Source organism: Rhinopithecus bieti, unplaced genomic scaffold, assembly GCF_001698545.2.
Source record: "Rhinopithecus bieti isolate Rb0 unplaced genomic scaffold, ASM169854v2 scaffold_7888, whole genome shotgun sequence".
NCBI lineage: Eukaryota > Metazoa > Chordata > Mammalia > Primates > Cercopithecidae > Rhinopithecus > Rhinopithecus bieti.
In genome coordinates, this window is record NW_016805944.1 from 1,399,703 (window position 1) to 1,411,777 (window position 12,075).

Sequence of the window (12,075 nt, forward strand, 5' to 3'; positions counted from 1 at the left end):
AGGATTGAATGAGCCCAGGCTGCAGTGAACTGTGATCACACCACTACACTCCAACCTGGGCAATATGGCAGGACCCTGACTTTAAAAAGTAAAAAATGAATAAAAATTGGTCAGATGCGGTTCATGCCTGTAATCCCAGCGCTTTGGCAGGCCAAGATGGGTGGATCATTTGAGGTCGGTGGATCATTTGAGGTCAGGAGTTCAAGACCAGCCTGGTCAACATGGTGAAGCTCCATCTCTACTAAAAATACACAAAAATTTTTATGTGTGATGGGCATCTGTAATCCCAGCTACTCAGGAAGCAGAGGCAGGAGAATCACTTGAACCTGGGAGGCAGAGGTTGCAGTGAGCTCAGATCCCATCACTGCACTCCCGCCTGGGGGACAGAGTGAGACTCTATCTAAAAATATATATGTATATATATATAAATCATGTTTTACATTTGTATCATTTTTGATTAAAATATTGGTCTTCAATGGATTAGGGAGTAAAAAATAGCCAGTCTCCTGCACAGATAACTTAAGAAGCACTGGATTGGAGCCTCACGGGTTTTCTGAGGCCTAAAGAAATGTTTAAGAGCTTGGGGTGGGGGTAAGCTATATTGTTACCAAAGGTGTGGGGAAAATAAAACCTTGCCAAATCAAAATTAACCTGTATTTAATGAAGGGTATAAAAACCCAACACTGGCCGGGCGAGGTGGCTCATGACTGTAATCCCAGCACTTTGGGAGGTGGAAGTGGGTGTATCACCAGAGGTTAAGAGTTCAAGACCAGCCTGACCAACATGGTGAAACCCTGTCTCCACTAAAAATACAAAAATTAGCGGGGCATGAGGTGGCATATGCCAACTACTTGAGAGGCTGAGACAGGAGAATCACTTGAACCAGGGAGGTGGAGCTTGCAGTGAACCAAGATCGTGCAACTGCACTCCAGCCTGGGCAATAGAGTGAGACTCAGTCTCAAACAAAAAACAAACAAAAATAAAATTAAAATCAAAAACCCAACATAATACCAACTTGGTTAATTGCTGAATTTCACCTACATCAGTCATTCTATATATATGTAAACGCAAATGAAATGATGTCAGCAAGAATTCCTGGCTAGGGGTGCTGGCTGCAGAGAAACAATAGCTGAAGGCAAATGAGATGAGTTTCTTAGGGATGAGTCATTTCAAGGCATAGTATGAAAACCATTTCAGATGTCTTCACAGCTTCTAATGGAGGGTGTATTTTAATGTGTTTCCTGCGAAATGGCAGGGCCTTTGAAGGTCTTTTTTTTTTTTTTTGAGACTGAGTCTCTCACTGTCGCCCAGGCTGGAGTGCAATGGCATGATCTTGGCTCACTGCATCCTCTGCTTCCCAGCTCAAGCGATTCTCCTGCCTCAGCCTCCTGAGTAGCTGGGATTACAGGCACCTGCCACCACACCTGGCTAATTTTTTGTATTTTTAGTACAGACGGGGTTTTACTATGTTGGCCAGGCTGGTCTTGATCTCCTGCCCTTGTGATCCGCCTGCCTCGGCCTCCCAAAGTGCTGGGATTATAGGCGTGAGCCGCCATGCTCAGCTTTTTTTTTTTTTTTTTTAATATTTAAATTTGTTTTAATTGTTTTTTTTTTTTTTTTTTTTTGAAGAGAGATGGAGTCTTGCTCTGTTCACCCCAGGCCTGGAGTGCAAGTGGCCAGATGCTCAGCTTCACTGCAAGCTCCGCCTCCCCGGGTTCAACGCCATTTCTCACTGCCTCAGCCTCCGAGTAGCTGGAACCAACAGGCACCCAATCGCTAATTTTTTTTTTGTATTTTTAGTAGAGACGGGGTTTCACTGTGTTAACCAGGATGGTCTCGAACTCCTGACCTCGTGATCCGCCCGTCTCGGCCTCCCAAAGTGCTGGGATTACAGGTTTGAGCCACCGCGCCCGGCCTTAAATTTGTTTTAATTTAAGAGACAGGGTCTCCCTATGTTGCCCAGACTGGCCTCAAACTCCTGGGCTCAAGCGATCTTCCCACCTAGACACCTAGACCTCCCAAAGTGCTATGATTACAGGCATGAGCCACTGTGCCCAGCCTGAAGGTTTTAAAACAGGCCTGTGTGGTGAATGCCTTGATAGGCATGGGGGGGAGGATGGGTCCTGACTCCCCTTGCCTCTGTCCCCCTCCTCTCTCCTGCTCTTTAGAATGGGGGCAACCTGCTGTGCGCAGTGGATGAATCCAATGATCACATGCTCTCGGTGTGGGACTGGGCCAAGGAGACCAAGGTGGTGGATGTTAAGGTGAGGTGACTTTTCTCATCCTCTCCCCCTGGGTGCTACTGTGGGACTTGCCCAATCTCAGTGGTTAGGAATCTGCAATCAGATAGACCCGTGTTTAAGCCCTGGCTTTACTCCTTGATGGCTACGTGACTTTGAGCAAGCTGCTTGCCATCTCAGAGCCTCGGTGGCCTCATCTGTAATATGGGGATAATAGGCTGGGCAAGGTGACTCGCACCTGTAATCCTAGCACTTTGGGAGGCCGACATGAGAGGATTGCTTCAGCTCAGAAGTTTGAGATCAGCCTGGGCAACATAAGGAGACCTATCTCTACTTAAAAAAAAAAAAAAAAAAAAAGGCCAGGTGCAGTGGCTCAGCCCTGTAATCCCAGCACTTTGGGAGGCCAAGGCATGCGGATCACCTGAGGTTGGGAGTTCGAGACCAGCCTGACCAACATGGAGAAACCCTGTCTCTACTAAAATACAAAATTAGCCAGGCATGGTGGCGCATGCCTGTAATCCCAGCTACTTGGGAGGCTGAGGCAGGAGAATCTCTTAAACCCGGAGGTGGAGGTTGCGGTGAGCCAAGATCTCACCGTTGCACTCCAGCCTGGGCAACAAGAGCTAAACTCCGTCTCAAAAACAAAAAACAAAAAAACAAAAAAAAACCCTGGCACTTAAAAAAAAAATTAGCTGGATGTGGCGTGCACCTGTAGTCCCAGCTACTTGGGAGGCTAAGGTGGAAGGATCGCTTGAACCTGGTAGTTTGAGGCTGCAGTGAGCCATGATTGCACCATTACACTCCAGCCTGGGCAACAGAGTGAGATCCTGTCTCAAAAAAAATAAATAAATAGATAAAATAAAATGGGGATAATGGTAGCATCTTCCTCGTAGGGCCTTGGTGAGTAGCATCTTCCGCGTAGGGCCTTAGTGAGGATGTGGGGATATGCGGTGCGGTGGACCAGGCCCAACAGAAGGGTGGGTTTGAGGTGGCTGCTGACTCTGCAGTCCTGTGGTGTCTCGATTTGCCTCTCTGGAAGGTGACCTATTTTATGGATGAGGCATGGTGAGGGGAAGACATACTTGCCTCGGGTTGCACACTTATCCTGGCTGGGGGCAGGAAACCTGGGTTTTGTTCTATTTATTTACTAAAAAAAAAAAAAAAAGCCGGGCACGGTGGCTCACACCTGTAATCACAACACTTTGGGAGGCTGAGGCAGGTGGACCACAAGGTCAAGAGTTCGAGACCAGCCTGGCCAACATGGTGAAATCCATCTCTACTAAGAATACAAAAATTAGTTGGGTGTGGTGGCACGTGCCTATAATCCCAGCTACTCGGGAGGCTGAGGCAGGAGAATTGCTTGAACTCAGGAGGCGGAGGTTGCATTGAGCCAAGATCATGCCACTGCATTCCAGTCTGGGTGACAGAGCAAGACTCCTTCTCGAAAAAAAAAAAGGAAAAGTTCACGTGTGCAGCATACAACCCAAACAGCTGTATAGGGCAGTCCTGTGAGGGGCGGGTATAGTAGCCTTGGGGACTTTGAGATCTTCATTCAGAATCTCCCCCACCCCCAAAGTGCTCCAACGAGGCTGTATTGGTGGCCACCTTCCACCCCACGGACCCTACTGTGCTTATCACCTGCGGGAAATCTCACATCTACTTCTGGACCTTGGAGGGGGGCAGCTTGAGCAAGCGGCAAGGCCTCTTTGAGGTGAGTGCCAGGGATTTGGGGGACAGGCTGGCCCTGAGAGAGGTAGTCAGGGACAGGCAGGGAGGTAGTAAGATCCCCCACAGGGTGGCAGGGGTTTGGGGTTACAGGGACGCTGAGATGTTGCCTGCTGGGGCCTCAGTTTCTTTCTCCATACCATGGTGATGATCCGCCTTAACTCTGGATTTAAGAGGTGGCCGGGCACCATGAGGTGGAAGGATCACCTGAGTTTGCGGCTGCAGTGAGCCGTGATCACTCCAGCCTGGGTGATAGAACGAGACCTTGTCTCAGAAAAAAAAAAAAAAAAAGTCGTGAGAATTCAAAGGGATGAAGAGTATAGCAGCTCCTAGCAGATAGTAAATGCTCAACAAATGGGTACTGTGGCGAGGTGGCTCTCGCCTGTAATCCCAGCATTTTGGGAGGCTGAGGTGGGAGGATCCCTTGAGCCCAGGAGTTCAAGACCAAACTGGGAAACATGGTGAGACCTCATATCTACAAAAAATACAAAAATTAACCGGCATGGTGGTGCGCACCTGTAATCCCAGCTACCTGGGAGGCTGAGGTGGGAGGATTGCTTGAGTCAGGGAGGTTGACACTGCAATGAGCCATAATGGTGCCACCGCACTCCAGTCTGGGTAACAAAGCGAGACCCTGTCTCCAAAAAAAAACAAAAACAAAAAAAACTGGGGTGCTGCGGTTGTCAATATGAGGGATAATCAGGGAACTCAGAGGCTGCTGGCTGAGGGAGCCACAAGCTGAGGCAGACAAATTGAGTGGGAAGCAGAGGGTGGGAAGACACGGGGCTTCCTCCTATAGGGCTCATTGCCTTTGGTGAGAGATGGGGCTTCCACCCCACAAAGGGAAGCCCAGAGAACACTGGGCATGGGGATGAAACAGAGACACTGAGAAGGAGGACTGAGGCAGGGAAGAGGACGTAGAGAGACAGACTGAAGATGAGGAAGGAGGAGGAGAGACAGGACGAATGATGCGCCGACAGGAGTGGAGAAGTCAGGGGGACCAGGCCGGCCGCGGTGACTCACGCCTGTAATCCCAGCACTTTGGGAGGTGGAGGCAGGTGGATCACAAAGTCAGGAGTTCGAGACCAGCCTAGTCAACATGGTGAAACCCCCGTCTCTACTAAAAAAAAGTACAAAATTTAGCCGGGTGTGGTGGCGGGCGCCTGTAATCCCAGCTACTTGGGAGGCTATGGCAGGAGAATCGCTTGAACCCAGGAGGCGGATGTTGCAGTGAGCCGAGATTCTGCCACTGCACTCCAGCCTGGCGACAGAGTGAGACTCCATCTCAAAATTAAAGAAAATAAAACAAAATTAGCCGGCCGTAATGGTGCAGGCCTGTAATCCCAGCTACTTGGGAGGCTGAAGCAGGAGAATTATTTGAACCCGGGAGGTGGAGGTTGCTGTGAGCCGATATGTACCACTGCATTCCAGTCTGGATGACAGGTGAGACTATGTCTCAAAAGAAAGAGTCAGGGGGACCAGAGAGAGGGCAGGAAGTGGGCCCAGGGGTAGGAAAGTGAGACAGTTGTGGTCAGAACCTCTAGGCCACCAGAGCACTGCAGGCGGGATGGAGGCAGGTGGGAGAAGTGATGCTCCACGCAGAGGCTTACACCCAAATGCATACAGGGGATTCCCTGGCCACGGTCCTGGGTGACAGATGACCTCTGGGAGGCTACCTGCTTCAGTGACGCTCTGAAACCTTCCTTTCCTCTCCCACCTTAGAAACATGAGAAACCGAAGTATGTGCTGTGTGTGACCTTTTTGGAAGGTGGCGACGTGGTCACGGGGGACTCTGGGGGGAACCTCTATGTTTGGGGCAAAGGTCAGTGTCACCCTATTTGTTTGGTCCCCAATCCAGTCTTCCTAAACACTCCTGGCTCTGCCTCCCTTCGTGGAATGCTGCTTGTGTGGAATGAGTGTAAACGGATGTCCAATTCTAACACCCCCGTCAAGGCTCAGCTCAAATATCCCCGTCTCCAGGAAATCTTTATTGACTCCCCTCCGCCTTGACCTCTGGAAATCCCCTGTTAGGGATCAAGTCTAGATTATCAATGAATGGGTTAGTTCAGTTGTGGTTAGATGGTGAATGGATGGACGGGCGGATGGAAGGAAGGACGGATGGACAGATGAATGGATACATGGACAAGTGCTTTGTCCCAGAGTGTGGATCAATGAATGAGTGAATGAAGGAATGAATGAAGGTGTGATCCTAGGAAATGGATGGAAGAATAAGTAAATGAATGTGTCATCCTCCTTAAAGGGAGAGTGACTGGGTAAAGGAACAAATGAGTGGGTTGTTACCACTAATGGCTATGTTAGTGAATAGGTTTTGTCTCAGGCAGTGGATCTATACAGCAATGAATGAATGAGTGAATGAGTGAGTGAAGGAATGGATGGTTGTTTCAGCCAATGGAGTAATGTGTTATGAAGAACAGATTGTTCCAAGAAGTTAATCAATGATTGGACGAATAAATGACTTCATTGTCTTAGCCAATGGTTGGGTAAAGAAATGCTTGTTCCAACCAATGGATGACTTTATTAATAAACTAATGGATTGAGGCTAGGAGAGTGGCTCATGCCTGTAATGCTAGTACTTTGGGAGGCCGAGGCAGGAAGATTGCTTGAGCCCAGGAGTTCTAGACCAGCCTAGGCAACACAGTGAGACCCCATATCTACAAAAAATAAAAAAATAATAATAACATGCTGGGCGCAGTGGCTCATGCCTGTAATCCCAGCATTTTGGGAGGCCAAGACAGGTGGATCATCTGAGGTCAGGAGTTCGAGACCAGCCTGGCCAACATGGTGAAACCCTGTCTCTACTAAAAATACAAAAGAATTACCCAGGTGTGGTGGCATGTGCCTGTAATCCCAGCTAGTTGGGAGGCTGAGGCATGAGAATTGCTTGGACCTGGGAAGTGGAGGTTGTAGTGAGCTGAGATTGCACCACTGCACTCCAGCCTGGGTTACAGAACAAGACTCTGCTTAAAAAAAAAAAAAAATTAGCCAGACATGGTGGTGGGTGCCTGTAATCCTAGCTACACGGGGGCGGGGGGGTTGAAGTAGGAGAATCGCTTGAACCCTGGAGGCAGAGGTTGCAGTGAGCTGAGACACTGGCACTGCACTCCAGCCTGGGCAACAGGGCAAGACTCCATCTCAAAAAATAAAAAAATAAAAATAAAAAAGAGAGCCCAGCTCACCTGGAGGAAGTGAAACCACATTTGAGTCTTGAAGGATGGGAATTAAAGAGAATTATTGTTTCTTCCTCTCCTATCTCCGTCTCCTTCCTGACCTCACAGTCTTCAGCCTCGCCACCTCCAATTAGGTTTGTTCCCAGAAGCAAATGTAAATCTGACCCAATCCCTCCCCTTCCATTGCTCCCAGGTTCCCTTATGACAAGTCCATGCTCCTCACTGAGGCCTCCAGGACTCTGCCTGATCTGGCCCTGCTGTCTCCTGCCTTGACATGCATGCCCTTGTATGTTACACTTAATCACACCAAATCTCTATTAGTTCCCTCAGTTATCCATATTCTCGCCTACTCTCTGCTTTTTGCAACAGAAACTTGTTCCTTCCACTTGGAGCATTTTCCCGTCCTCTCTTGTCCCAGCTGACTCCTACTCCACCTCCAGATCCTTGCTCAGCTATCTCCTCCTCCAGAAAGCCCTCCCTGACTCACCTGGCTGGGTGGAGCCCTCTATGGGATCTCACAGTCTCCTGGGTGTGCACCTGAGTCTTCTGGGCCTGAACACCTGGGGTTGGCGCTGATTTACAATGAGCCCTGCAAGGGTAGGGTGTGTGGTTGCCTTGGTCACCACTGTGTCCCCATATGAACCTGGGCCCAGAGCAAATACTGGTTAAAGAATTATTGATTGAATGGGTTAATGGATGAAAGAATGGATAGGCAGATTGCCAGATGGGTAGATAGAGGGGTGAATGGGTAGATAGATGGGAAAACAGAAAATGGGTGGATGTTTGTTTTTTGTGTTTTTTTGTTTGTTTGTTTTTGTTGTGTTTGTTTGCTTGTTTTTGAGATGGAGTCTTACTCTGTTGTGCAGGCTGGAATGCAGTGGCGTAATCTCGGCTCACTGTAATCTCCGCCTCCCGGATTCAAGCAATTCTCCTGCCTTAGCCTCCTGAGTAGCTGGGACTACAGGCCCGTGCCACCACACCCAACTAATTTTTGTATTTTTAGTAGAGAGGGGATTTCACCATGTTGCTCAGGCTGGTCTTGAACTCCTGACCTCAAGTGATCCACCCGCCTCGGCCTCCCAAAGTTCTGGGATTACAGACGTGAGCCACCGCACCTTGCCTAAAATGGGTAGATAGAAGCACGCATTAACTGGTGAATGGTAGTTGACTGAAAGAGAGGATGGGCTGGTTGAGGTGGCTAGCGCCTGTAATCCTAGCACTTTGAGGGGCTGAGGCAGGAGGACTGGTTGAGCCCAGGAGTTTGAGACCAGCCAGGGCAACATAGTGAGACCTCATCTTTACTTTTAAAAGTTTTTAGGCCAGGCATGGTGGCTCACACCTGTAATCCCAGCACTTTGGGAAGCCGAAGCAGGCAGATCACATGAGGTCAGAAGTTCAAGACCAGCCCGGCCAACATAGCAAAACCCCATCTCTACTAAAAATACAAAAATTCGCCTGGCATGGTGGCAAGCACCTGTAATCCCAGCTAGTCGGGAGGCTGAGGTGGGAGAATTGCTTGAACCCAGGAGGTGGAGGTTGCAGTGAGCAGAGATGGTACTATTGCACTCCAGCCTAGGGGCTAGAGTGACACCCTGTCTCAAACAAAAAAAAAATTTTTTTTAATAATTTTTTTTTTTAAGACAGGGTCTCACTCTAGCGCCCAGGCTGGAGTGCAGTGGTGCCATCACAGCTCACTGCAACCTCTGCCTCCCAGTCTCAAGTGATCCTTCTCCCTCCCAAGTACCTGGGACTACAGGTGCCCACCACCAGGCCCAGGTAATTTTTGTATTTGTTATAGAGATGAGGTTTCGCTGTGTGGTCCAGGCTGGTCTCGAACCCTTGAGCTCAAGTGATCCAACTGCCTCAGCCTGCCCTCTTTTTTTTTTTCTTTTTGAGATGGAGTCTCGCTCTGTGCCCAGGCTGGAGTGCAGTGGCATCATCTCGGCTCACTGCAAGCTCTGCCTCCCGGGTTCATGCCATTCTCCTGCCTCAGCCTCCCAAGTAGCTGGGACTACAGGCACCTGCCACCACACCCAGCTAATTTTTTGTATTTTAGTAGAGACGGGGTTTCACCATGTTAGCCAGGATGGTCTCAATCTCCTGACCTCGTGATCTGCCCGCCTCTGCCTCCCAAAGTGCTGCGATTACCGGCATCAGCCACCGTGCTCAGCCAGCCTGCCCTCTCTTTTTAAAAAATTGTCTTTATTAGGTTGGGTGCCATAGTTCATGCCTGTAATCTTGGCACTTTGGGAGACTGAAGCGGGCAGATCACTTGAGTCAAAGAGTTTGAGACCAGCCCGGCCAACAGAGTGAAACCCTGTCTCTACTAAAAATATAAAAATTAGCCGGGTGTGGTGGCACATGCCTGTAATCCCAGCTACTCCAGAGGCTGAGACATGAGAATCACTTAAACCCAGGAGGCAGAGGTTGCAGTGAGCCAAGATCGTGCCACTACACTCCAGCCTGGTCAACAGAGCAAGACTTTGTCTCAAAAAACAAAACAAAAAACAAGAGAGGGCAAATGATTGGATGAGAGGTGGGTTGATGGATAGATGGCAGGGTGGCTGACTGGATGGATCAGTAGAGAGATGGGTGGATGAATGGGTAGGGTGATGAATGGATAGTCTGGTGGATGGATGGGTGATGAATGGATGAGTGGATAGTGTTCATCTAACAGACCAGTAGATAAGTGAGTGGATGGATGGATGGGTGGGTGTATGGGCCAAAGGGTGGATAGATGGATGGGTAGATGTTAGTTCAGATGGTTTAATGAATGGATGATAAGGTATTATATTTGAGTGGGTATGTGGCAGTCGCTTGGGTGGTTGGGTGGGTGGAAGAGCAGATAGAAAGGTGGAAAGGTGGGGCTGGGCATGGTGGCTCATGCCTGTAATCCCAGCACTTAGGGAGGCCGAGGAGGGTGGATCATTTGAGGTCAGGAGTTTGAGACCAGCCTGGCCAACATGGTGAAACCCATCTCTACTAGAAAAAAAATTAGCCAGGTGTGGTGGTGGGCACCTGTAATCCCAGCTACTTGGGAGGCTGAGGCAGGAGAGTCACTTGAACCTGGGAGGCAGAGGTTGAAGTGGTCTGAGGTAGCACCACTGCACTCCACTCCAGCCTGGGCGACAGAGACTCTGTCTCAAAAAAAAAGAAAAGAAAAGAAAAGAAAAAGAAAGGTGGAAAGGTGGGTGAGAATGTATGGACATAGGCTTGAGAGTTCAAGATGCTTTCAGGGGTCAGCACAGGGGTCGCTTCTCCCTGTTGACCCTGCCCCTGGCCACCCTGCAGGTGGGAACCGTATCACACAGGCGGTGCTGGGCGCCCATGATGGTGGCGTGTTTGGGCTCTGCGCCCTGCGGGACGGGACGCTGGTGTCCGGAGGGGGCCGTGATCGGCGGGTGGTCCTCTGGGGTTCTGACTACAGCAAGCTGCAGGAAGTGGAGGTGAGGAGGGGCAGTGGGCTCAGATGGGGGTGAAGAGACCCCCCCATCTCACCAGGGCTGCCAACACCAGACCCCCCTCCCCACAGCATGTCACCCCACGCCCACCCCTGTGTGCATCCTACTCATCTTCCCTCTTATCTGCGCACCCAGGTCCCCGAGGACTTTGGCCCTGTGCGCACTGTGGCAGAGGGCCACGGTGACACACTGTACGTGGGGACCACCCGCAATTCCATCCTGCAGGGCTCCGTGCACACAGGCTTCTCGCTGCTGGTCCAGGTGCGCCTCCCTCCACTTCACCCCTCCCTCTTCCCAACTCTTCCCCTTGTCTTCCCTGCATTATCCACTCCTCCTCCCCACTCCTAGTTCTCTTCACCTCCCTGCTCTGTCCCTTCTCTGACCTGGCCCTGACCCAGGACCCCTTCCCAGGATCCAGCAACCAAGAGTTTAACTCCGAGCACAGCAGAGGGGCCCCAGGCCCCTGCTCCAACTGTGCTGCCTCCTGCCACTCTGATTGGGGGTGGCATCCTTCAGGTTGGTGAGTGTCCCTACAGGTTGTCCCATGGCTGCAGACACCCTGGCCACACACCTCTCGGTCTCCAGCTCCACAGATTGGGGAAGGCCCTGCTGGAGTCTGCTTGCATTTCTTCTCGAAGCTCAAATGCCTGCTCCTCCCTTCCTGGCCTCCTCCCTCCCTCCCTTATCCCCGACCCAATTAAAGAACTCACCTACCAGGAAACACTATATTTATACTTTTTTTTTTTTTTTTTTAAATTTTTGAGACAGAGTCTTACTCTGTCACCCAGGCTGGAGCACAGTGGTACAATCTTGGCACATTGCAACCTCTGCCTCCCAGGTTCAAGAGCTTCTCCTGCCTTAGCCTCCCGAGTAGCTGGAATTACAGGCATGTACCAGCTGGGTGTGGACCCAGCTAATTTTTGTATTAGAAACAGGTTTTCACCATGTTGGCCAGGCTGTCTCAGACTCCTGACCTCAGGTGATCCACCCACGTCAGCCTCCCAAAGAGCTGGGATTACAGGCATGAACCACTGCACCCAGCCCACACTATTATATTGGCTATAATAATTATTAATTGTAATATTAATATTACTTTGGAACACCGAGGCAGGCAGATCACTTGACATCAGAAGTCGAGACCAGCCTGGGCAACATGGTGAAACACCATCTGTACTAAAAATACAAAACATTAGCTGGGCATGGTGGCGTGTGCCTATAATCCCAGTTACTCAAGAGGCTGAGACAGAAGAATTGCTTGAACCTGGGAGGTGGAGGTTGCAATGAGCTGAGATCCTACCACTGCACTCCAGCCTGGGTAACAGAGTGAGATCCCGTCTCAAAAAAAAACTTGTTATAAATAATAATAGTTAGACATTTCCATTTTGTGACCACATTCTCTGAATTATCCTTATGTTTAGCATTTTATTTATTATATCACGCAGCCTGGAATGTAGTGGTGCC

General features: G+C 49.9%; 1 protein-coding gene across 5 annotated transcripts in view; it reads left to right on the top strand.

Annotated features, from left to right (window-relative positions):
- Positions 1-12,075, top strand: part of EML2 (EMAP like 2) — a 36,543-nt gene that overhangs the window by 13,453 nt on the left and 11,015 nt on the right. For all 5 annotated transcript variants that reach the window (XM_017874350.1, XM_017874351.1, XM_017874352.1 and 2 more), the window contains 5 exons: positions 2,169-2,264; positions 3,817-3,951; positions 5,688-5,787; positions 10,445-10,599; positions 10,750-10,875. In XM_017874350.1, coding sequence (XP_017729839.1) covers positions 2,169-2,264; positions 3,817-3,951; positions 5,688-5,787; positions 10,445-10,599; positions 10,750-10,875 — 612 coding nt within the window. The remainder of the gene's footprint in view (positions 1-2,168; positions 2,265-3,816; positions 3,952-5,687; positions 5,788-10,444; positions 10,600-10,749; positions 10,876-12,075) is intronic.